This window comes from Pogoniulus pusillus, chromosome 28 (assembly GCF_015220805.1).
Source record: "Pogoniulus pusillus isolate bPogPus1 chromosome 28, bPogPus1.pri, whole genome shotgun sequence".
NCBI classification, from domain to species: domain Eukaryota; kingdom Metazoa; phylum Chordata; class Aves; order Piciformes; family Lybiidae; genus Pogoniulus; species Pogoniulus pusillus.
This window is the reverse complement of record NC_087291.1, coordinates 11,231,443-11,258,345: the sequence shown is the minus strand read 5'-3', so window position 1 is coordinate 11,258,345 and position 26,903 is coordinate 11,231,443. Positions and strand designations below refer to the sequence as shown.

The 26,903-nt window shown below is 40.5% G+C and overlaps 1 protein-coding gene across 15 annotated transcripts in view; it reads left to right on the top strand.

Moving 5' to 3' along the window:
- The window catches only part of HDAC9 (histone deacetylase 9), a 465,174-nt gene that overhangs the window by 236,869 nt on the left and 201,402 nt on the right, over window positions 1-26,903 (top strand). For all 15 annotated transcript variants that reach the window (XM_064167147.1, XM_064167144.1, XM_064167145.1 and 12 more), the window contains 6 exons: window positions 116-237; window positions 14,652-14,780; window positions 17,663-17,778; window positions 23,373-23,495; window positions 25,911-26,121; window positions 26,551-26,768. In XM_064167147.1, coding sequence (XP_064023217.1) covers window positions 116-237; window positions 14,652-14,780; window positions 17,663-17,778; window positions 23,373-23,495; window positions 25,911-26,121; window positions 26,551-26,768 — 919 coding nt within the window. The remainder of the gene's footprint in view (window positions 1-115; window positions 238-14,651; window positions 14,781-17,662; window positions 17,779-23,372; window positions 23,496-25,910; window positions 26,122-26,550; window positions 26,769-26,903) is intronic.

Here is a 26,903-nt window from a genome sequence, read left to right as displayed (position 1 = left end):
CACTTAGAGGAACAAGAACATAAACACAGCTGAGACATGTGTACAACATGTGTAGATAGTTACTGCTGGTCACCTCAGTGACTGCTAATTTGTGACCTCTCTGTGCCTGCTGCAGGGCTGCCCACCATACCTCACTGGATCAAAGCTCTCCACCCCTGAGTGGGGCCTCGCCGCCGTACAAATACACTTTACCAGGAGCACAGGATGCCAAGGATGATTTTCCACTTCGTAAAACGGGTGAGTTAGCCTAGTTTATTTGAGCCCCTTACCCAGCAGTTCTCCTACCCTTTATTTTAACTGGGCTGTCCATCAGCAAGGCATAATTATAATCCACAAAGGCTGTTCAGGATGGTACCGAGGGTAAGTTCAAAGATCCTGACTGCATCTTTACGAAGTCAGGCTGACCACATGAGATCAGGAGCTGGTGTTTCCCAGTGCTGACAGCCAGTGGAAACTTCAGTCCTGATAAATATAGTGTCTAAGCAGACCATCATTTCATGGAATTATTTTCTTTGTCTCTGTTACTTCTGAGTTTAATAGCTCTCTGTCTTTGGCGTGGTAGATAGAGTATCTATCTTCAGACAGTGTGCTGCCTTTAGAAAAGATTTTTTCAGGATTGTGAAGGGAATTCATGGAAAGAGGAGGCATTGAATTAATGCCATATTTTGAGATGGCTGCTCATCAAAGTTTATGTATGCATGTGCACACACAGGCAGACGCTTCTGTGTGCTTTTTACACACAGGAGTGTGTAATGTTGCACGAGAAAATGTTGATCTGAACATTTCAGAGTGTTTTAGAGGATTTAGCAACTGACCCTTTTGTCTTAACAGCAGGTGAACTGTAGGCTTGACTTTTTCTGTACCATAAGGAAAACTAGAAGGATGGTGGTGAAGTCCATGTGGCTGTTGCCTCAGGTTCTTGATGCAGTGACCGATATCCAGGAATGCAGGGAGACACTAGGAGGGGGGGCAAAAAAGTAAAGAAAACATTAGCTTGCTTATTGCATGAGTCTGCTGTTGAGTGATATAGTTACGTTCAGAGAGAAAGTCTGACCCCCTACTGTGCTAACAGCCTTTGAATGTGATTTAGCCACTGGGAGATTGACTGCAAAACTGGTACTTGAAAAGAAGTGGCGTTTGGAACCAGCATACATTGAGAAGGCAAATCAAGTCTGTATCTAATACTTTTGGGGCAGACGCTCTAAGCTCATATTATATCCCCAAATATTTTCAAAGGAATGAAAGCATGGAAAGCAGAATGCTAACTTATTCTAGCTGAATTACTCTTTGTACAATATTGTGGCAATATAACAAGATTCTATAAAATCTTGTTGGGGCTTCTCAGTCACAATAAGCCTTTATGTGGTTCTCTGCTTAATACCACTGTACAACGTACATATGTATTCTGTGCCAAGGGAACAGACATTCTCATTTTTTAAACAAAAGGACACACTCTGCATCTTCTGAAGGCTGTGGATTCATCTACGTGGCTTTGAAAGACAAGTTTTAATTTTTTGTGTATGCTGAATGTTATGGTTGATATTTATGATGTGTCAGACTGTTGATCTGTAAAACAAAACATTTTCAAATGTTGTAACAGTGAAGTTCTCGTGCAGCTGCTAATACTTTTATATCTCTGTGGGGGTTTCAAAATATTCCTTAATTCAATTCCCATTGTCTGCATAAGAAGACTATAATATAATTAAATCCAGATGTTTTCTATATGTTATTCCAAATATTTGGGAATGCAATGCATCAGTTCAGAAATTGAATGAAGGACATGATGAGTCTCTGAAAATATCTTTATGGGATAAATAGGCAAATGTTAAAATAATCATTAGCATAACTATTTCTCTGGCATTTACACAGCCATTCTGATAAGGAAATACAAATGAAGTGTGTGCATATTGTGTGTTAGCAGGGCAGTATGTTTGGTAGCTCTGCACATCCATGAAAACAGCAACTGATAAATATCCTGTTTACACATCTAGGCTTCCTGAATACTAGAGCTGTTTAGTTCCAGCCTACAGCAACATCCCCACAAAGGTTGCAATGATTGTTCATCAGGTTGAGAGCAAAAGCAACAGGAACCAGATCGACACAAGTCAAATGACCCTAAACTGATCTGGTTGGCTGTAGGGCCATCCTCCAGGCAGAGGGGACATTGCGGAGCCTGTGTCATCCTCATGGGACCTTACTAGACAAAGATGTCCCATGAACACTCATGTATATGGACAGGCTATAAGCCTGCAGAAATCTGACCTTTGCCATGAGGGGTGAACCTCTTTTCCTTTCCTTTAGGCTATGAACACTTAGAACCACTGGCTCCTGGTAAACCCTCTGTGGTTCTGAACCTGCATGAAGTCAGCAATTTATATGAAAGCAGACCTCACATTCCTCTCAGCCTTAAGAAAGAAATACCTGTTGTGGGTTTTAATCACAACTTTGTTTTGCTTTTCAGTGTTCTTTTCCGTATTTATAATACAAAATACAGAGGGATCTTTTTCTGCTCCAACTTTACTGTAATGCTCTTGGAAGATAACTGTGATTGGATTGGCTACTTAAAGATCAGATTTAATGGGCAGCAAAGCTGAATTATTCTCTCCTGATAGCCGAGTGTGTTACACAGGTGTTGTAATTCATGACTTTTGGTTGCTCACTTTCTTGTTCAGTAGTCTGTCTAACTTTAGTGTAATTAGTCCTGAAGTGGCATCTCCTTATTAATCTTTTAGAAAAGAATTCAAAGAGATGATGATAAAAAAAGCAATTTCTGTGCAGCTTTCTTCTTCTAAGTAGCTAGAATCATGGGATGCATAGTTGACGAGGGAAAGGCTTAAAAGTCTTGCTCTTTCTATGTTTACAGTTAGGTACCAGAGTTACAACCTCGTAGTGCAGTGACTGTGGTTACTCAATAACTCTCTTAGCCATGTGGATTATTCCTTTCTGTACAAGATGCAGCAGAACTTGTCAGAAGTGGGCTTCACACAGCTCAGCTGCATAGAGGATTGGGACAGTCCTAGGGGCTAGAGGCCAGGATATGCAGGTCTTTGCACAGCTGCATTTAGATGCTCTGTGTTGACAGACTTTCAAAAGAGCAGAGCAAGGGGAGCTATTGCTTCACTGGACAGATAAATATACCATAAGGAGAAGCTGCACATCTGTAGGAGCAAGGAGCAGAATTTAGTCTAAACAGCCTAAGATCAGATTTTTCAATTGCCCAGCACTTTCACCATGGATACCAGTCACAAGGTGTTCTCTGCCAGGCACCCAAGTGCCTGAGCACCACATGGCTCATTAACTTGCAGTGAGACTGCTGCACCAAAATGACCCAGAGGGGTTTGAAAATTTCTCCCTTTTACTGAGCACTGTTGAAATTCATACTGACTGTTGTAAGAGCTCTGAGGGGAGCTGTGCACCTTTGGAGACCTGATCACTTAATGTGAGAAACAGTTGATTGTTGAGCTCTGTAATTCTGTCTATCTGTCTGGGAAAATATCTGCTTGACAGAGGTTGCTGTAAAACTAACAAAAACATAGCAAACAACATAGATTTTACAGAGCAGAAGTTGTTTTCAGAGGAAGTTTTGTTCATAGAATCAACCAGGTTGGAAGAGACCTCAAAGATCATCCAGTCCAACCTATCACCCAGCCCTAGCCAGTCAACTAGACCATGGCACTGAGTGCCTCATCCAGTCTTTTCTTGAAGACCCCCAGGGACGGTGCCTCCACCACCTCCCTGGGCAGCCCATTCCAATGGGAAATCACTCTCTCTGTGAAAAACTTCTTCCTAACATCCAGCCTATACCTACCCTGGCACAACTTGAGACTGTGTCCCCTTGTTCTATTGCTGGTTAACTGGGAGAAGAGGCCAACCCCCACCTGGCTACAATGTCCCTTCAGGTAGTTGTAGACAGTAATAAGATCACCCCTGAGCCTCCTCTTCTCCAGGCTAAACAGGCCCAGTTCTCTCAACCTCTCCTCATAGGATTTGTGTTCCAGGCCCCTCACCAGCTTTGTTGCCCTTCTCTGGACATGTTCCAGTACCTCAACATCTTTCTTGAATTGAGGGGCCCAGAACTGGACACAGTACTCAAGGTGTGGCCTGACCAGTGCTGAGTACAGGGGAAGAATAACCTCCCTTGTCCTGCTGGCCACACTGTTCCTGATGCAGGCCAGGATGCCATTGGCTCTCTTGGCCACCTGGGCACACTGCTGGCTCATCTTCAGCTTACTATCTATCAGTACCCCCAGGTCCCTTTCCTCCTGGCTGCTCTCCAGCCACTCAGTCCCCAGCCTATAGCGCTGCTTGGGGTTATTGTGGCCAAAGTGCAGAACCCTGCACTTGGCCTTGTTAAATCTCATCTCATTGGCCTCTGCCCACCCATCCAGCCTGTCCAGGTCCCTCTGCAGGGCTCTCCTACCTTCCAACAGATCAACACCTGCTCCTAGCTTTGTTGTTGTTTGGGTGGTTTTTTTTTAAACCTTGTTAAAATAAATGCAAGAATTCTGGCAAATGCCCCTCACAGTTGCATTTTCTTCAGCCTGTAACATTTCATTTTCTGTGGCAAGTGTCGATGCAAACCAGCAAAATCCAGTAAGTTCCAATAAAGGTTAGCTCTGTAACCAAAGCTGCATGTTTTCCACACATCTTTCTATAGATGGAATTTCTGGATTTTGCCTCATGTTTTTGGCTCTCTTTGGAAGAAATTCCTGGGGACATCATCATATCAAGTATAAACTGTTTTTTTCTTTCCTGAGTGTAGCACAATCGTGGCAGAATGGGAATGTCAATCAGTATTTATCTTTATTTTGGGTTTATGCCAGTTGATTCTTTCCCTGCTGATGGAGCTGTATGCTTACAGCTGTCATTTTGCTTGGGGATCTGAAGATCACTCTCAGTAGTATTATTTGAGAAGATGTTTGTAGCTTGCCTTCTAAAAACTGGAAGCATCCTTAATGGTAATATATCACATGGGTTTTTAAAGAGCAAGTAATACAAGGGTTTTGCTTGCAGGGGGGGAAATTATGTAATTTCATGCAGGGGAAAAAAGAGGAGATGAAGGATTGTTTAATATTGTGATGAAAGAGAGGAAGAAGTCTGTGCTGTACAGTCATGAGGATCACTTTGTAAAAACCATATTACGTTAACCTGATTAGGCAGTAGAATAACAGCATGGCTCTTGTATAATGAGAGTGAAAGATTCCTGAAAGAGAACTCAACAGATGTCATTTAAAAAACAGATAGAATCTTTCCTTACTGTTATTCTGTCTGCACTTAGTGACTCAGTAATTTACTGGAGCAGTTGAAACATTTTGCATGTGGAAGGTTTTTTTTCCTTTTCTGCCACCAAATTCCACTCCTGTTTGCATTTTCTAGGAAAATACTCTCCTGCAAAGTAACAGTATATGAAAAAGCTGCATTTCTTTTGGTCTTTGGTAAAGAAAGGCTTAGAGGATCACAAACCTTCAATTACCATGTCTGCCCAAATGAAGGAGTCAAGCTCAGTAGAGAGAAGTGTTATTTTCCTCAGCGTTTATGAGTGAGCTCACTAAATGAGAGAGGCACTTTGTTTATTGAATCAGGGAAACAACACAAACATGAAATTAATCCCCTCATTTTGTCCTATTTTTCAGGGATTCTAAGCATTCCTGCCTCTCAAGAGTCCTTGGTTTCCTGGTTTAATTAGCACTCTTGACAAATTTGGACTCGATGATGTGCCCAAAGGAAATCACACCAGTGCTTGTCATAAAGTGAAGGGAGTGGGGGAAAGTGTCCTGATTCCTATTTTTCTTGATTTCTCTTCCCATCGTTCACCAGACACTTTTAGCTTTCCTAATTTCACTATCAGTAATTTGAGAGGGTATGATTAATAATAAGAGATTTTAAAAAGGAAAGAATATTTCACTTACAATTGAAGAGTCAATCCGAAGCAAACTGTTGTTAACAGATTCTTCTGGACTCGTTTAATGAACTGGCCAAAACAGAGTTCAGCTCTCAGGAATCAGCAGCTCTGAGGCAGTGTAATACCATAGTAGCTACTGTGCTGGGCTGCAGTCTTGGGTCCATCAGGGCTTTGCAGTCAGTGAGGAGGGAATCCTTGTCTCTCTAACTTAGCTTGAGATAAGAGGGGAAATACTTACAGATTAAAAGAAAGTAAAAATGAATGCTAGGATAGGCTTAATGACACTATCAGAGAGCAAAGAACTTGTGTAGGTCTGCTTTTGTATATGGAAAGCTTCCAGGGCCTGCAACAGGATTCAGCAGGAGTAATCACCAGGATGACTCCTGTGAAGAACATCCTCTCAGTGCAAGATTATTCCTCATACATATTTTCTTTAACGTTTTTAATTGCAAGAAGCAAAAGTGTTACATATGGGTGCTCTTTACTCAGATTTAAGATGACCTGGATAGAAGTTTTTCACTGTATTACTGTTTCATGAAAAATCCCATTACTTGCATATACATCACTTCTCTCTTGCCAGTAGCTACCTTGTTGTGCTAGATAATGAACTTTCTTGTTATCAGACTAGTTACAGTCTTGCTCAAAATACTACCTTAGTTCACCTTTTGCTGCCCATTGCATTGAATTGAATTACAAAGTTGTGTTTCATGAGGTTATGTAAAGGTTTGCTTACACAAATGTGTGTGTTTTCATGTTTTCAGAAATGTTTTCTAAATTAGCATTAGCAGGTAGCCTGCTTAACTTTTTGATAAGCAAGTAATAAGATAGTGGACACCTTTTTGACTTTTGAACATGAAGGAAGCAGCTTAAATAAGCAGTAAGGGGCAGTTCTGAAGTCTAAAGCATTGTAAGTGCATAACGTCCATTGAAAATTAAGTGGAATTGTTTTAATGGGATAAATAAATGACAAAATACTGCATATAAAAAGCTGAGACTCTTTGAAGTCAGTAGAAACTGATTTCGGTGAGACTGGGATTCTTTTTCCATTGTACCTAGGGCAGGGCCAGTTGAAAATCTCTAGATGAGTAAACAAAGAACATCTAAAAGATGGCAAAAAGAGAGAGACAGACAGAGAAGTGAAAAGTGGAAATCACATGGTGTCAGATCATCCAAAATAGAAGATGTTGGTTAGTAAAGATTGCACTTCCCCAGACTCCTGCAAAACATAGTTTCACTGAAAAAATCTGTTCAAACCCACAGCTCTAATTAAGGGGTTTAGCTGCCAAATAACATGTACTGGCTAAAGCCAAGTAAGTATTACAGAGCCATTCATGAACAACGGCAGAAGCTTTGTACTTTGCTTTTGATTTTCTCATGGGAAAGTAATATAAATGAGAGTGATACCTCCCTGTTGGCTTTAACTGTTAGAAATGCAAAGCATGCTGAAATTGTACATAATTCTCTTCCAAAGGAAAGGAAATAGCTTTTCAATGGTTTTCCTCAGTGTCTCGTTGAGTTATGGTGGTTCACAATTATTCCTGTTAAATTACTCTACCAGATGGAAGATTACATTGTATATTTAGCTAATTAAGTTGTAAGGAACTGAAGTTACATCCCAGAGCATAAAGAACCTATCTCAAAGTAAACTTGTTTTAATTCCATTTCATTGTGAAGGTGCAGTGTCAACTTCTAATTTAGACTTTAAGCAGGTGGGGTTTTTCTTCTAGCTTGGCTTTAACATGGTGAGGTCCCTTCACAAAGTCAGCTGTGCTTACAGAAGTTAGAGAAACACATTTTAGAAGTTCCAATAACTGTGAGGAAATTTTACCTTCATTTGTCTTCAGTGGAACTGCAGTGCCTTCCTACTCTTGAGCTAAGTTTCACCCATAGTTCTCATCTAGGAAACCAAGATATGCTGTCATTTGGTTGCTTTTGTTTTCTTGCCATCTGGTATTGTGTGTCACCTTTGGACAACTCTAGAGTCATCTTTGGCAATCTAGAGCTGCCCAGCTTTCATCTACTGATGATATTAATGCCCAGTTAAACTAGGGGAGAAGGTGATGGCACTTCATCAGTAATTTCTAACAGTTGTTGAAATATTAGATTATACTTTTTGTCTGCCATTAAGGAATTATCACTGCTGGATATTTTTCTAGTTTAAATTCATGGGCTGTAATCACCCTATTAACTAATCCTTTCTTGTGTGGGGCTTGGGGAAGAATGCAATCATGAATATGATTATTCTGTAATAAATAAGTCATGTACCTAGGGGTCAAATTGTGACCTGCAAAAGCCTCAACGTTTGAGGCTAGGGGGTTTTCTCTGGCATTTCTTCACTAAGTAATGTATTTTTCAGTAGGCAAAATTAGTCATTCAGTGGATATTATAGGAGGATTTAGGGTAAAGAGTGGAATTTGCTGTATTTGCAGAAAGTGTGGTATTACATTTGCTTCATTTCTTCCCAGCTAGAACTGACTGATAGATGATTGGAAGGGAGGGAAAGAATAACTGGTGGAGGCCTAACCAGGACTACCAGTCATGCCTATCTAAATTTGGTTGTTACCATTCAAACGAGGAATGCCCTTCATGAAATGGCTTTTTTCACCTTCTACACCTGTTGAAAATTTAGATGTGATTTGACTTCCATAAATGCTCTAGAAATGTAAAATTGTCCTAATTTGAGGATGTGCAAGGACTCAGAATCAGTCAGGGTTGGAAGGGAACACAAGGATCATCTAGTTCCAACCCCCCACCATGGGCAGGAACACCCTACCCTAGAGCAGGAAGATGTGAATTAATTTAGAAATACTCTTTTATCCTGTGTTTCAAGACAGCATACTATTTATTTGCATTTTAATCTCCTAGTTAGTATTGGAAAAGAATGTTACTTTACACAGAAGTCGATTAAGATGGGCCTGAGATAGCAGTAATATGCCATTGTTTCTGCAGAATTGATATGTAATGAGGACTCAAGAACCCCAGTGAAACCATGGCTTCCTTGAACCCACTGTATAGCCTGATGGTGCAAGTAAAGAAATGCTGTTTGTGCCCTAAAGACTAGAAATTACCAAGGGTTGTATCCAGAGGCTTGTTCTTTGGCCTCCCAGGTTACATGCAAAACAAATATCAAAAGGATATATCTTGCACTGATCAGCTTTTCATGAAAAATGAAAAGATCTCTAACTCTGGCTAAATGTAAGCAGTACAGTAAGTAATTCCTACATCTAACTCAATAAATCATTGCTGCAAAGATAACACTTGCATGCATGGATAATAAACCAGGCTACAATGAATAACAAGGAAAAGTTAGATATTTAAAACAGCTTCAGGGAATATTTCATTTTTGAACCTTCTTTATTCAAACAATGAAAATTTGCTAATCTTGTTAAATTGGCTTCCTTAGCCTGAAGAGAGCTGAAGGGCTGTGAGATCCTCTCTAATCTAATTAGCTCTTTTACCATGTGTTTCACCAAACCTGTTTTTTTATTTAGGGAATGGATATTTACCTTAGTCTGAACAAATAAAGCATTCTACCTTTTACAGAAGTAAAATAAAGCAAAGGACTAAAAGGTTTCACATATGACCAGTGCTCTCCTTAAAGCAAATGGTTGTACAGGAAACAGTTTCAGTATATGCTGAAAACACATTAGGTGATACCAGCCACAAAAACAAAGTGTCTCCATCCTGTGCTGCTGTATCTGGTGCTCCCGCCTGGTTGGGACCACCCAGTGGTCAGGTCCATGTAGTTCTTGGAAGAGCTTTAGAGGGCATGTGTAAATAGCTTTCAGTCACATGAATCTAATTCAGAACTCTTTCAGAACTGGCATTTTAAATCACCAGAATGTAGATGTTGTTGAACTTAGAGAACTGTACTACATGCTGCTATCTCCCAGTCAGTCAGCCAGTGGGGAGGATGTCCATGTGGCCAGTGTAGTCTTCTACTGGTGTGTGGCCTTCTACAGCAAATGTTAATCAGTCATGTATGAAAACAAAAGGGCTCTGCAAATCTTGTCTATACCTAATATATTCAGCTGTGTGGAGGCTGCTGAAATAGTGTGTGACTGCCTCCAGAAGTCAGAAATTACAAGTGGGGAGCAGACTGTTTTCATGTCTGTGAGAACCACATGCAGCACAGGAAAGGCTGTGAGACCATCACATCTCTCAGAAGGACAAACTCATTCACAGCTCTCTGCAGAGCAGCTAAGGAAGCTGGAAGCAGTTTTGATGCATGACCTGTGTTCCCTGTCTCTCTAGCTTTGTGCCTAGTTTTAGTTGCATTCAGAGTTTTAAGAAGGAAGCCAGCTTATTTTCTCATCCTTTCTAATGGCACATAGGGTCTCATGCTTACCATTCTGTCTGTGCCACAGAAAAGGAAACTGGTAAATCTCTGCCTAGTCCACTACCTTCAGACTAGCTGCTTAAGAACCTTAGTTATGCCTCTTCTGGATGTTTTTTGTTGGTGCCACAGTAAGGTGGGATTTGACTTCTCTGTTACTGCTCAGGTGGCATGGCATAGACAGGCTGCTTTGTTATATATCTTGCCACACTTACTGGGTGTCCACAGCATGGACCAGGAACCTCTTGCATTATGCAGAGGAGCTAACAGAATGAGGATCTCTTCACAGTTTATTTCCTTACATTTTACTCCTCTTGCTTCAATTGAAATCACAGCAGAGATCATAGGATCACAGGATGTCAGGGGTTGGAAGGGGCCCAAAGAGATCATTGAGTCTAACCCACAGTTCAGATCTCAGTGATCTCATTTTCAGCAGCTTCTTGAAAATTCTCAGTTTCCACAGTGCTTGAAAGAAACTTGACAAAGGATGAGCCACAAGTATGCTGGCAACACCACCATCATACTAACTAGTACCATCTAATTATTTTTTCTTGGGCCTGTGGTGGTCTATACCCATAAATCATTCTTTTGTCTTCTGACTTAGACTTTAAGCATGGAATGTCATGGTTGTGCGTTGTAAAGCACTTAATGCTTACCTGTGCATGGGTCTGTAGTACAATAGTATGGAAAATGGCACCCCATTTGATGTGGAAAAAGAAAGGTTTCTTCACTCTGTTTTCCTTTATTGATACTTGTACATATAAGGCAGGAAAAAAACAGTAACTCCTGCATAGAGTACAACATAGAATATAGTCAAATAATCCTTCACAGACTAAGAAAAGTCACAGCTGAGGGAAGAGAGAGCAGCAACAAAGACTTGTTTCAAGACCACAAAGTCTCTGTTTCTTAATTCTTTCAGTTGACCTAATTACATTAGAGAAGTCCAAGTTACTGTTTCAAAACAATCAGTGATAACAGCTGGTTTCTAGGCAACAGGGAACAGTTTATCTTTCTCCTGTAAGATGTGAATTTTGCCACTGTTGCTCATGCTGTAGCCAAGTTTAGCATCATTTACCTCAACTGCCCCACAGCTTTTCCGAGCCAGCCTGCCAGTGAGGAAAAAGGAAATGCTTTCACTTCAGAGACTTTGGAGGTTTGGACAAAAGCTCACTTTCTGTTCTTCAGGCTTCCTATGTATGGCTTTAGCCTCAAGATGAGGACCTGCTTGCTGTGCACCCTCTCCCATCCCCCATTTCCTGCCTGGGTTCATTAAATGCTGATTTGAAGTTGGCACACACTTTCCTGATACAAAAGTAGTATTGTGTTCCAGGAACCATCAGAAAGTAGAGCATTATTATCTTTTACATTCCCTTCATATGTATGTCCTCCTCTCCCAACGTGCAGAAAGGATTTTTATCCTTCTTAAATACCTGTGTATTTAATAAAAAGAAACAGTGAAGCAAAGCCACGTCAAAAAAACCTCAGCTCAACTGGGAGCAATCTGGCCCCAGGCTATACTCTTCAATGCTGGTGTCTGCAAATTGCTAATATTAAGCAAAGTGGAGTATAGGACATAATGACTTCACCAAATGATTTTCCTATCTCCCATGTTTATGTTTCACTATTGTGTTTCTCAGGAGTGAGTAGTTTTCTTCCACATGAGCAATCATGGTTATTGCAATGGCATTAATGTGTACTTAGGCATAAGCTTGTATATTAACAGTGTTACTTCTTTCCTACTATGTGAAGCCACCATAAAAGATGAGAAAAATCACTGAGATGCTGTCTTTCTTCTTCACCTCAAGCCACAGTTCTTAGTTCAGTGGAGGTAATTAATTAATGGTCACTGTGAGGGGCTGGGTAACCGTTCCTTGGGCAGCAAAGATGGTGAAGCTCCTGGAGAATAAATCTTACGAGGGAGCTGGGGCTGGTTAGTTTTAAAAAGAGGAGGCTGAGGGGAGACCTCCCTGCTGTCTACAGCTACCTGAAAGGACGTTGTGGAGAGGTTGTTGCTGGTCTCCTCTCACAGGTAATTAATGATAGAAGAGGGAATGGCCTCAAGTTGCAACTGGGTAGGTTTAAACTGGAGATTAAGAAAAAAAATGTCACTGAAGGAGTGGTCAGGAATTGGAATGGGCTGCCCAGGGAGGTGGTTGAGTCACCAACCCTGGATGTGTTTTAAAGTTGTTTGGATGTGGTGCTAGGGGATATAGTTTAAGAGTGAACGTTGTAGGCTAGAGATACCAGTTGGACTTGGAGATCCTGAGGGTCTTTTCCAGCTGGACTATTTCTGTGATTCTGTCATGGTAGCTTCTGTTGCAGTTTGAGCTAATATGAATGAAATCAAAATAACCATAAGTGCAAAAGGAGTGAGCAGCTTTTCTTCAAAACATCATCAAACCTGGTGAGACCTAGTGTGATCTTGGCCCATTCTTGGGCCAAGTACTTTAGCAAACAACTCCTCTGTGCTTCATCATTAGAACCATTGATCTTAATAATGATAAAAATTGATAAAATTTGAATTTCCTGTGCATGTTTTTATTATTAAAGATTTACAGCATTGTATCAGCCTGCACATCATGGTCTGAAATGTACCTAACACACAGGCCATGTAGAAGAGAGTGCTTGCCCAGAGTGATGCAGTACGCGACAAAGGCTAGCAAACAACTGCAGGTACTGCAGCTTACAGCAGGAGCTAATGTCCCTTTGCACTCGTGTGAGCCCTTCTGACATCCCCATCTCTGAAGGAGGAAGTGGGACAGCAGGAAAAAGATGTGCAGTATCACATGCTGGGCAGGGACTGGAATTAAAAGAGCAGGACTGAGCTCATTCTCCAGCTTCACAAATGCTGAACTGAATGAAGATTTCATTTCTTCTTTCTGCTGACTCGTGGTTCTTCTTGGGCCTGGGTTTATGTATATATATATGTAGGAAAGAGAACAGATCCCAGTTTTCAGTTCCCTCTGCTTTGAGATGCTTCTTAGCCAAGCCTTAGTTCCAGTAGGAAAATAAAAAGAAATTCTGTTCCACAGTTATCTTTCATTAGTTCTTAGCAGTCTGTTTGATAAAGAGTTCACTTAGAACAGACAAATGAGTACATGAAATATTTTGTCATTCTAAAAATACCACAAAATAAAAAGGATAGCAGAACTTTATGCTTTCACGTGAAAAGACTGTGTCCATTTAGGAAAGAAAGGTGGAACCTGACCAAGGTGCATTAAATGTAATCCTAGTTTTTCTGGGAAGAACTGGAATCTTGAGTCTTCATTTTTAGAGCTACTGTCATAAATTTAGTTCCTTGATGTGTTACTCAGAAAACATTGAAATTCTAAGCCTAAAATTGCTGACCAAGAAATGTTCTATGAGTAAGGCTTGTCATAATTTGTATTTCTAAGTGAAATCAAAAGGCAGCAGTGGAGACTTCTCTCTATTTTTGTTGTCAGACCACAGTCCAATTACAAGGTTTAAAGTTCCAAGCCGTATTTCCATCCAAGTTTTCACCTACAAGGGAGAATAGGAGTTGCATGAATTTCTTAATAGTCATGACATTAACAGTGATTAGTGGGTAAGTTCAGTGTTTAAAAGGGATGAGAAAGATACTGGCATCTGAAACTTTGCAGCTGTCTTCCACTTTTCCTAGTCTCTGATCTAAAATGGGAGCAGCAGGTTGGCTGGGGAGGATGAGTAGTAAAATTTCTTGTCTCCAAGCTCTGCTTGTATCAGATGAGGTCCTACAGGAATGTCAGTGGTGTCTGACACAACTAGTTGTTTCTCACTACATCTACCTGAAGGGAGGTTGTCATGAGGTGGGTGTTGGTCTCTTCTTCCAAGTAACTGGTGGTAGAACAAGAGGGACTGGCCTCAAGCTGCACCAGAGGAGGTTTAGACTGGACAATAGGAAAAGGGTCGTCAGGCATTGGAACAGGCGACCAGGGAGGTGGTTGAGTCACTGTCACAGAATCACAAAATGTTAGGGGTTGAGAGGGACCTTGAAAGATCATCCAGTCCAGCTGCCCTGCCAGAGCAGGATCAGCTAGAGGAGATCACACAAGAATGCAGGCAGGTTTTTAATATCCCCAGAGAAGGAGACTCCACTCCCCCCTGGGCAGCCTTTTCCAGTGTTCTGTCACCTTCACAGTGAAAAGCTTTTACCTTATGTTTACATGGAACTTCCTATGCTTCAGCTTCCACCCATCGCCCCTTGTTCTGTCATTGGGTATCACATCCCTGGATGTATTTAAAAGCTATGTAGATGTGGTGCCTGGGGATAAGGCTTAGGCTTGGACTCGGCAGAGCAGGGTTAATGGTTGGACTGAATGATCTTGAAGGTCTTTTCCAACCTAAATGTTTCTCTGATTCTCTGAAAGCAATGATTTAATTTGTATTCATTTATTTTCTCCTCTTGACTTCCAGCTTCAGAGCCCAATCTGAAGGTACGTTCAAGGTTAAAACAGAAGGTGACAGAAAGGAGGAGCAGTCCTTTGCTCAGGAGGAAGGATGGAAATGTCAGTTCATTTAAGAAGCGACTCTTCGAGGTGACAGGTAATTAAGAATGGACAAATTCTGTATCAGTTGCAGCTGCTCACAGAAGAGCAGAAATATTTTGGAATTAAAACATGCCTGCTAAACAAAAGATTGGGAGTTTTTTTTCTGCTGTTGAGAAGAAAACCATATTAAATAAATAGTTGTGTATAAATAGTTTGTAATCTGCAGCTTTCCACCCCTTACTAAAAAGTCATTTTCAGTTTGAAAGTCATACTTTAAAACCAGCTTGGAAACCAGTACTTTACAACAGCAAGCACAAAACCGAATAAATGGTAGACTGTTGGTGGCAAGAGACAAAAAAAGAGTCTCCTCTTTGTTTGTGCCTTGTGCATATGCACACCACTTTGGGTCTTGTACCTCCAAGTTCCCATCTCACATGGAAAATCCAGATGCCAATAGCAGGTGCTCTCTGGTACCACTTAGGTTAACGAAGGACATTCTGGAATCTGTCTGTCCCTGTCTCTCTGATTTCTCTTGTTAGAAAATGAAGGGGGCCTACAAAAAAGCTGGGGAGAGACTTTCTAGGATATCAGGTAGTGACAGGACAAGGGGGAATGGAGCAAAGCTGGAGGTGAGTAGGTTCAGGCTGGATGTGAGGAGGAAGTTGTTGAGCATGAGAATGGTGAGAGCCTGGAATGGGTTGCCCAGGGAGATGGTTGAGGCCCCATGGCTGGAGGTGTTTAAGGCCAGGCTGGATGAGGCTCTGGTCAGCCTTATATAGGGTGTCCCTGCCCATGGTAGGAAGGTTGGAACTAAGTGATCCTTGTGGTCCCTTCCAACCCTGACTGATTCTATAATTCTGTGAAAACGTGAAGATTAGTTGGTTTTGGTGTAAGGGCTCACTAAGCTGGTTTTTGAAAAGTTGAAATATTCAGTGGCATATTGTTGGTCCTACCAGAGAGTAAATACTCCTTATAATCAAAAGTGAGCCTCTGGCATTTGAAAACACAGAATTGTGGCTATTGAGGAAGCTTAAAAGAGAGGGGGGAAAAATGAAGCAAAAATCTCTTACCAAGTCATATTTATTTTCAAGATCTTTTCTGCCCTTAAACTTAGAAAGGGTCAGAGTGGACAAAGCATAGATACTGAGGCTTTCTTTCACATATTTGGCATTGCAGAGCAGTACATTTTGTCACAAGTTATTTTGCAGAATTGCACCCAACTTTCCAAACTGCCTGAAGTCTTCACATATTTTAGTCCTTAATATTAGTATGCAGGCAAGGCCTTATCTGTGGGTTTGAAAGAAAAGAACATTTGCACTCTTTCACCTCAGTCTGACACTTCTTGCTTTGACTTTGCATCAGTATTTGGTAGCTTTGTGGCTTCTTCAGCTGCTATCACAAATGGGCCACGTGCTTGTGCAGCTGGTATTATTCTGCCAGGTATGTATCTGAGTTTGGTTGGTATGTCAGAATTGTGTCACACCATAAGAAATATGAAAGCCACTAAATAATGTTTCCCTATAAATTATCTTCAGATCAGTATTTTTTGGTCACTAATTTATCATTTCCAATTGCTGAAGTTCTTAGTGAGATTCTTGATCTCCACCTCCTTAATTTTAGCTGATTTCTTTATATTTTGAATTCTGACATGTAAGGTTCAAAACAAAGTACTTGTTCCAGGAGGTTTCTTTCTGCAGCTTTTAAAAGTGCAGAAATGTGAAAATAAATGTGTTTTCTTCCTAGCTCTGACAGCAATTTAGAGCTGTATGACATTTTGCACCTTTCATAATCAGAACTTCCCGGCTCAAACACTTCTTGCCTGATACTTTTTCTCCTTTAAAAAAAATCACTGTTTTCTCTGAAAGTAGCCCTTTATTTAGGTGCTTCTTTATACCAAAAGTGTTGTTGTAATGAGAATATGATGCAAGAACTTACCCAGCTACCCTGTCTGGTCAGGTAATGAATTCACTTCAGTAAATCAAAGTCAGCTCTAGTAGGAAGAAGTAAAAGGTGCAATAAACCAGCTGGGAGATCTCCCAGTGATTTCAGTTAAAGTAAGGATATATTTTTTTTGCCTATGAGCTGAGGCAGAGAGAGTAAAGAAACAAAGAAGTGACTATAGAATATTTTCTGCCACATTCAGATATTACCTTAATGTCTTAAGTACTTTAATTTGAAACCAATGCCATGAAATAGGCTTACCTCTACTAATGCTGCACTTTTCCATCTTTAACCTTGTTAACTGTTCCCATTACATAAATTTAATTAATATCACCATAAGATTAGAATAACTCAATACAGCACACAACGAGATCATCTCTTCCCTTCTGTCATAGGCAGAACTTGGGAAGTTTTATATCAAGATAAGAGATAGCTTTTCAAACGCTGATTTAAGATTTTTCAATGCTGTAAATATTCATGCCAAAGATACAGTGCAGTGGTGTCTATTTTGCCTTTATTACTTGTGGATGTAATGATTAGTCCACAGTGGGCTCATCTTCTTTCTAAACAGCAAGGCCTCGTGAATTGATGGCTCATTATCATGACCTTTGCAAGCCTGCTATCTCTGGCACTTTGAGCTCTTACAGAGGCAAGATTCTTGGCAACTGAAAGGAAAAGACTTTTCACATTACAGGCTGTGTGTCTGTATCTTTACCTGACACTGAGTATCAGACCATCTTCATGGGAAAAAATTGAGTAACTTCTTCCTTTGTGAAGCAGGCTGATCAGAAGAGGAAAGGACCAAAACCTCACTATCCCTGCAAAATGAAACCCAAAAGAAATGGGGGATGAATTTAAAATCTTTAAGAGAAGTAAATAGCATAACTAATATGTACTTTTCAACAGCAAAAAAACCCAACCGTGTGCCATAAAGATTATACAGTGAATAGATCATGTGTATCTTTCCCCTTCATGTGTGCTTAATCTGTTTTTCAGAATCCTCAGTCAGTAGCAGCTCCCCTGGGTCAGGTCCCAGTTCTCCAAGCAATGGCCCAACCAGTGGCATGACAGAAAATGAAACCTCGGTTTTGCCATCTAACATTCAAGCTGAGGTAAGACTCTTTATTGGGTAGATAATTGCTCAGACTTCTAGACTAGAGACATTTGAAACTCACAAGCAGAGTAATTGCAGAAGTTGTAATTATCAGGGGTACCAGGACACTGCAAGCTGTTATACATAAGACGCATGCTCAGGTGGTCATCATATATGAGATGCATTTTCAGGACACTCTTTGCTAACAGAATTCCAAACAAAAGAAGCAGTAATGATTCTGGAAGTGTGGGAGGTAGCTCTGGAAGGAACTTGGAAGTATCTGTGGTGCAGAACATTCCCTTCTGAGGTAACCTGAAGAGCTGCAGAGTACTGAGCACTGATTTTTCGTGTGAGAGTGATTTAGGCATTGTTGACCCTAACACATATTCATTATGATGGTCCCACATTCAGATGCCTGCTGAAGTAGATTTGTTTAATTGCAGTATTGGAGTTAGATGAATAAATGCTTCTCCACATCTGCCTTTTATTTTATTGTACCTGCATTTCCCTACCAGGGCAGCACTTGCCAATGCCACTGGCATGTCATGGGGCTTGGATGCATCTTTTACAAGGCAAGATTGTACACAGAAGGAATCTGAGCTACTCTTTGTTCTGTTTCATACATGCGTGCCTATAATGACAGGAATGCAGATGGTAAATCAGTTGTGTTAAACCTCGTTTAGTATAGGTGACATGTCTAAGTCATGCTTCCCATGGCAGTATCATAAAGGGAACCAAGAGGGAATCAAATTCCACAATATCCAGTGCATATACTTCGAGCAATTCCTGTTTTGGTGGCAGAGTTCTCTATTAATTACTGTTTTGTACTGCTTATGTTAGAAAAATTGCATAAGAAAACGTGATCTAACAGAGTTTTAACTAGTGGAGCTATTTCTCCAGGTCAGTGGCAGGACATTCACCTCAAAATAACCAGGAATGGGCAGTTCAACCTCCAGCAGTGACTTTTGCCCATAATGAATTAATTGTGTGTGTGAACTATGATCCAGGGGGCAGGTGGGTGACCTCTGCACACTGATTAGTAGCCTCTCTCTGGCCCCTAACCAGAGAGAAAAAAAATTGCATTGATGGCTAACATGTGGGTTTGCCTCATAGGCCCCCTGGATGGGATTGCAAAGAAATTCAAATGATGCAGAGCAAGATCCAGCATTTGCATTAGCTCAGCTCCTAGTTTAGTGGAATTAAATGGTGTATTTTAATATTGGCAATGTTTTAGGTAGAAACTTGCCATATGTGGGTGTTAGTGCTCTATTAAACATAAAATCTCATCCAGTGGGATCTTCTGTTGACTTGGGGATACTATAAAACACAGAGTGAGTGATGCCTCAAACTGATACACGGTGCTCATTGCTTTGCATCTTACTGTTTCTGGGCCTTTGCCCGCAGTGCTAACCACAACCAGACGGGCATACAGTCTGGTCAGGCTGGCACGCTCTGCTTTGGGGAGATCTGGAAGGGTCATGGCAACAGTCATCAGAGTTGTATTCTCTTTATCAGTGGAACACCATGCTGCATATCATTTGCCATTGCTGTGCCAGACATCAAAAGTTACAGCCCCATTGTACAATCACAGGTGCTCAAAAAGCCTAAAAGGCTCTTCTAGAAGTTGAGCTCTGCATACTGGAGTTGAGTCACTTAGCTCACTGGAAGTGTGCTAAGAAGCTGAAATTATGGACTTCCATTTCTGGATCCAGTTGGGGATTTCTTTAGCTCTCTGATTACTTGACTCTTAATACTGTGGTCCTGTGGGCTCAAGCATTTCCCCCTAAATCTCAGCTTCAGTGCATTTTGCTTTCAGTGGGATTTTCTTTGGTAGCTTAACAGCAGCCAAACTCCTACTCTTCTCTCTGTTCTAGTTTAGCATTAGCTGCCAGCTCTCAAAGGCAATGTATCTAATCAATTTTTCATCAGATACACAAAGTACAGAAGTTTCTAATAATAGGCTAAGCGTTCCAAACTCACCCAGAAGATCACTTGTGTGCTGTGATCCCGCGTGACTCACAGCGTGGCTGTTGTTTCATAATCGTTGTTGTGGCATTTGCACAAAGTGTTGTGCTCCTATCTGAGTGGGTGGAGAGCAGCAGCTTTCATGGCAGCAAATAAAACACATTTCACTGGGGGAAAACAGGTTGCTATGACACAGAGCCATTTGCCAGTAAAACATGAGTCAATACTGTAAATGATTACACTCTAGAGGATAGACAGAATTAGAGCATTATCAGTAATGAAACAGATTTTTTAAGTATTTTTGACATCTCTCTTTGAGTAGAGAGACTTTTAAGTGGCTTACCCTCTGGAGCAGACAGTCTGGTGGGTAGACATTTACATTTTTCTGAATTAACAAAAGTGTGCTGCCAATGCTACGTTTTTGCAGATAATCTTTTACCGTCACAGTTGCCTTCGTGGTACTTTCAGTAGTGTTTGTTAAAACCCTGCACTCGTTCTGTGAAACCTGCAAGTTAAACTCCAGATTTTAATTGCACCGTATAAATAAAATGCTATTTTTATTAGGCCCAGTTGTCTCCAGTATCATCAAGGTTCACTGCAGTAGCTATTTGTCTCTCGTACTGTGCTGTGCACTTCGAGGTCACCTGCTGTGCTGGGACTAAATCTTACTTGCATGAGAAATGCAAGCAGGACTGAATCCCTGCTTGGAATGTCCCTTGAGTTCAGAGGGACAACTTGCCTTAGTCATGTGAAATGATTGATTTTAGGCAGTCATGGCCTGGTCAAAAGCCATGGAAGGCAATGGAAAGTTTCCAGTTGGCATAAGCAGGCTTTGGACTATTTTCTTCCTTTCATTTGTGCTTTAGAGAGCAGCATTTCCTGGAATATCAGCTGATATATGAACATTTGTCTGACAGATAAACAGGTACTGTGCAACCCCACAGTAATATGTTTCTTATACCCAGCTCCTTGAGGTGCTCTTTACAAGGGGACAGTGGAAACCTGTGTAGATTTCTGACCAACCGGTGTGAAATGCTTTGAGTGTATGTGAAAAGAGTCTAATTAATTACCAAGAAAACCCAAACACCCCAAAAGCCTTAAGAGGAGAGTGTAAGTAATTGGGAATAGTCAAAGCTGTGACAACCTTACTGTAACTCCACAGCTGAGAAGTAGTAAAGCCAAACCATTTCCTCTTCCCTTCCTAATGGTCAAATGCATGTAAAACCATGCGCACCTGAAATAGGTGTCCCTGCTTCTCAACAGGTCCCTGCAGCACAACTGGGGAGTAATTAGGGCCATATAACTAATTAGTGCCATATCTAATCATTAGTTACTCTTCCATTTTGCTATCGTACTCTGCGTTAAGAAATAGAATAACTGTTCACAAGCTATTTTAAGCATCAAGAAACAGGATCCATGGACCCAGTGAGTATGTACCTGGAGGAGTAAGGAGGGCAAGTTGCTTTTTGGAGTAATTTAGGTGCCAGTTCAAACTATCAGGTCTGCACATAGGATAAGGGCTGTGGCTTAGCTGTTGTGCTGCCAAATGATGCTGCTGACAACTCCAGCTTGTGCTGCCATTTCAAGAGATTATCAACTGTGTATGAAGGGAAGCTGAAGCTGGGGTCATGCAATTCTGCCTCAGTGTCTGCAGGACCCTAATCTATGAAGGTAGGCTACTAAATTTCCCTTGGGAGATGATGTTTAACAGACATTTAGGGTAATAGTACCTGAATATATTTTTTAAAACTGGTTACTTACCAAAATGGAAAGAAATGATTGTTAGTGGTATTTGAAATTGGATGGGAGTGCTCTTACTAATGAACTCCTGTTTTCAACATTAGACTCCCATGTACATAATGTGATTGATTCCTCCTCATCAGACAATCATGTCTGATTTTAATGTGGGACTGTGTTCTACTGATACACACCCTGTCACTGTTATGTTTGTAAGAAGGTATTAGAAGCAGACCAAGAACTGAAAAAGGAAACATTTTTGAAGTGGCTTTGTGTAGTTTTGTATAGATGCTGCAGTTGCTGCACATTAGAGCTGCTGCACTGTCCTTTTTCAGTTAAATCTGTATGGGCTCTCTCAGTAATATCTTGATAGTCCTGACATACTTGATGGTCAGAGGTGGATGTTATCAAGGCCAGACACTGCTAGCCAGGAATTAATGTAATACACAAGTGAAGCTTCTTTGTTTTGTATGCTATCTGTTGACATTCCCTAGGTACCAAGAGAAAATTGCAGAGATAGACTTCTACTGTTATTGTCTCAGTGATAGGTCGTATCTCCAAACAAACTGTATGAGGAAGGTTATGTTTTGAAATAACATCCTGTGTTTTTGTGGCTAACCACTTTTCATTGATGCTCTGAAGTTGCATTGTATTAGCACAAAGTATTTTACAAAGTTAATTGATATTCCAGGTTTGTCCAGGGGAAAATCTACAGCTCCCCACAACATGCTTGAGAAGTTATTATATTTACTTTAGTCAAAGCCCGAGTGTGCAGTATCCTTCTTGGAGGTGGTCTATTATTGGAGTCCCATATGCTTTTTGTTTGGGAAGAAAGCAGTCACTGTGTCATACTGTTACACAGGGTATTCTTTTTCAAGGATGTTGTTCCCTTGGGGACCATATCATGCCAGAGTTCCTAAGTCTAATAAGACCTTTGTAGCTCTTATTGTGTTAAAGTTCTGGGAGGGAAGCAAGAGTTAAACAGAAAATGTAATTCAAGCAACTATACTAGACCACATGTTGAAAAACATGACTGTTAAAGCAGAAAGGCAGAGGCCTCAAAAAGATTCCTGTTGTGGTAATGTAACTTTTTATGTTTCTTCCCAATGAATCCAGAATGGAAAGACAGAGGGTGATCTTTGTAGAATGTCTGGTTTTACTTGACAGTAATTAAAAATATATCAACAGTTCCCTGTCCTTGAAAATTCTATCACAAGGCTTCAAAAGAAGTGTTAAAGATTTTAACTTGAAGGGAATTAGGATAGCTGTGCAGGGTATCCCACCATCAGGGAATGCTAGGATGCTGGCTTTGTGTGTGTGCGTGGAGAGAGAGAGTACATTTGCTTAAATGGCAGCTGTGACAATCTGCCTCACTTTCTGCCAACAATTCCCATGTCAGTGGTTGTAAATAATGTCCCTGAAACATCCCTGTATCACCATCTGAGTAGGAAAATACATGGTCATTTCATACCTTAGAACAGAAGTTAAAATAACCATGTTAAAGATCTAATACATCCACTTTTGTGACATCTTTGATTTGGCTTGATGCATTCCTTAATTTGTGGGCTAAATTGCCACTGAGTTTCCAGCAGTGAAAAATGCAGTTCATGAGAAGAACTGATGTTAATCTGAAGAGATGGTCTGGGAGTCCTCTGGATTTTGTGTTTGCATGAACATTTGATTTACTAACCAAGAGAGAATCCCAGACATCTATCAGTTGTTTTCTTGTGAAAAGCAGTATGAGGAGCTTTTTCACGGAGACACCTCTTTTTCTTATCTGGAACCCTAGTGGGATGCCAACCAACACTTGATACAAAAGTGGGGTTTGATGTACCAGGGTAATAAAAATAAAGTAACCAAGATACAAAGCTTGGAAATTATACTTCTGGGTTTTCCCCCCCTTTATTCCAGCATCTGGTTTCCCAGCAACGCCTTCTGATACAGGATGAATCAGTGAACTTGTTGAGTCTGTACACGTCCCCTTCTCTGCCCAACATTACCTTGGGACTTCCAGCAGTGCAACCTCCGATCAGTGTAAGTGACCAGTTTCAAGCCTTGCTGTCTACTCTTACTTCCAGAAAACCTACTTTCTGACTACTTCCTTTTTCTTTTTTTTTCCTTTTAGCATTTTTGAAATGTAAGCAGTTCAGAGTAGGAAGCAGAGCATTCTCTGCATTGGGAAACATCTGACCATTAGGATTTAAGGGTACATCTCAAAAGCAGCAGTTGTTGTTAATTCAACAAGTGCTAGTGTAGAGCTTAGCTAAGCATGGGCCACATGCAGTGCATTTATGTCTGCAGAGCAGATAACAGATTTCATACATGGGGAGGAGTACATGAGGTGACCAATTAGTATAAAAGTTACAATTGTATGATCACCCTTGCCTAGTGAAGTGGAGCACCTGTAACTTTGTATGAGATTCCAGTAGCAATCTAACCAGTAGGGGAAGTATCTAGTATTCCTGCAGCTAGGTTTGGTATTTGAGGAGTGTGCCATCAGTCAGATAAAATGACTAATATGTGAACAACTTTACATTTTAAGGGCAAGTAATATTCATATGCCCTTTGTTCAGTCTGTAGTAGTCACCTTTATTCAGAGCTAATGCTAAATTAATATGTGAAATGTATGGAAACACAGATATGGTATTTATGGAAACCCTTGCTGATGGATAAGGATCTTTAGATACAGGCCAAGGTACAATCACCTAGAGGTGAAATCTGAGGCTTAGTGAAATATCTGAATTTTTTACCATTGGTCAAAACTAACTTTTTCTCATTTCCAGCAAAAGTAAAAAGACAGGTATAAATTATCTGATAGTGTTGTAAAACTGTGTGTAAAATCTGAGGAAATTTTAACAGTTTAAATTCCTTAGAACATGAGTTGGTGACTTGGTAAAAGTACTAGGAGTGTAAGTAAAACTTTCCATAGTGTAAAAGAAAGACATGAAAAAAATCTATCTATACAATCAGCTCTGGTTTGTAGTAAGTGCTACTTAATTCTGGTGCTAACTCTAGTTTCAAGTTAAAAATCATGTTATTTTATGGCTTTTTCAGTACATTTACTGTTCTACCAAAAATATATGGCTGTAATCCAACATTATACTATCAGAGAGCGTTGCAAAGAAAATTATTTAAGCTTTACATCAGTTCTCTAGAAGCCATTCGTGAGATATTTACAAGCAAATTATTGCTCTTAAGGGTCAGAAAAAATTGAACACACAGATTCCCATATTGCATCAGGTTGGAAGGGAACCTCAGAGGTCATCTTGTCCAACGCCTCTGCAGTTATCATGAAAAGTAAAGTTTCTTTTTCCAGGTGATATCATCAAAAAATGCTTAGCTACTTCACAAAAAAAAAAAAAAAAGTAACTAACTTCAAAGTAATTTTACAGCATTAAAATGGAAATGAAAAATATGTTTAATTTTCTCACTCAAATCGTATAACTTTTGATGTGGCCAGCTAGCACCAAATATTACTTTTGGCATAGAAAAAAACAAAGGGGTTGATTTCTGTTACCAGAATAAACAGTTGCAAATTAAATGTAAATCTTCCTTCGGTGTTTTCTTTGCAGAGAAGGGTGATAGCAAAGTGAGAAGTAAGCATGCATCCAAAAAAATAATGAAAACCTTGGTTTGCCTCATTAGAACTTAAGGAATTTCAATTACCAGAGATATTTTTTTTAACCATGATATACCCTAATTGGTTATCAACAACCCTCAACGTGGTTGTTTCTGTTACATTATTATTCCTGCTGTAACTGTGCTCTTTTAGGAACTATTTTTCTTTTCAAACTAGAGAAAGACCAAAGAAATATAAAGTACATTGCAGTGCTGAAGGAACTTAGAAAATCTTTAAATAAAACCCTGCAATTTCTAAGGGCATTTCAAAACATCACATGTATGTAACAGCTCTCAGTGATTCTGTAGATGAGTTTAACTAGACAAATTCACCTTGCAAAGGGTAAAAACTTCTATTTGTGCTGTCCTTCAGGGAGTCAGGGAGTGCTCCAGGAAAAGTAATAGCTTCCCACTGTTACAGGTAATTGTTTTGTTTTGCTGATTGGCTTGCTGTCTGTTGGAAAGCTATGTGAAAAAGTAAGCCTTGCCTGCTCCAAAATCAATGGAAACTATTTTCTCTGATCCCCTCTTTTCCTGTGCAGGAGGCTGTGGAAATGTCTTGAGGAATTTTAAGGATAGGCCCTTCCTGTCTTTTCATTAATAATGTTCTAACTAGTAGTTTCTTATGCTTTGGCTTTTATTATTGCTATTTTCCAAGTGGTTTCATTGCTCAGTTTCTCACATTTAACTGGCATGTTCTTCCTGCCTTTTTCATCCACAAGGTGTAAAATAGGGATGTTAACCTTTTCTTCTGTATGCATTCACAAAGTATTACATAAGATCATCTAATCAAGTGGAGATACAGTCACCAGTGCCATTGTTCTTTGACAGGCTTCATCATCATTTAAAGAAAAGCAGAAGGGGGACACTCAGTCGCTCAGGCAAGGAGTGGCCTTGGCTGGACAGTATGGAGGGAACATTCCTCCGTCCTCAACACATCCTCATGTTGCTTTGGAGGGGAAGCCAAACAGCAGCCACCAAGCACTCTTGCAGCATCTGTTACTGAAAGAACAAATGAGACAGCAAAAACTTCTTGTGACTGGTAATGATCAAGGCTGAATTCAACACAGCAATAATAGAAGATGTGTTTGATGACGTAATGTATTTGCATTGAACTGAACGTGGCAATAAAGATGCTACACGTTGTAACTGCTGGGACTAGTAGAAGGGGTGGGGGGAGGGAAAGGGACAGCATCTTTGTGATTCTGTCACAGTGAGCAGTGATTCTGCTCCAGTCTGTTAGACTGAAAGAATTCAGTGGTTACAGAAAGGAGAACATGATTACTTCATCACATTCTTTTGCAGCTGCTGAAGCTCCCAGCGTGGCGAGGCACGTGGTACACGTCCCGCTGCATCAGCACTGATGCAGAGTTCTGCAATATACACCCCTCTTCCCTCTGAAAGCTTTATCTCCTATCTGAACTCTTAGTTTCTTTTCTTCACACGGGAGTGAAATGTCCCTGTTTTGCAGGAGCGGTTCCTCTTCATCCACAGTCTCCTTTGGCAGCAAAGGAGAGAGTCTCACCTGGCATAAGAGCTACCCACAAACTGCCTCGTCACAGGCCACTGAATCGAACACAGTCAGCTCCTCTTCCTCAGAGTACTTTAGCCCAGCTGGTCATCCAGCAGCAACATCAACAATTTCTGGAGAAGCAGAAACAGTACCAGCAGCAGATCCACGTGAATAAGGTGAGTTCCCAAAGTAAGGAATTTCCAATAAACATAAAAGGTTGAAAACGGAAGGAAGTTTAGGTACTGCTGGCACATACCCATGTGGCAGTAGACAGATTCTTTTTTGTGTATACATCTGTACAGATCTTCATT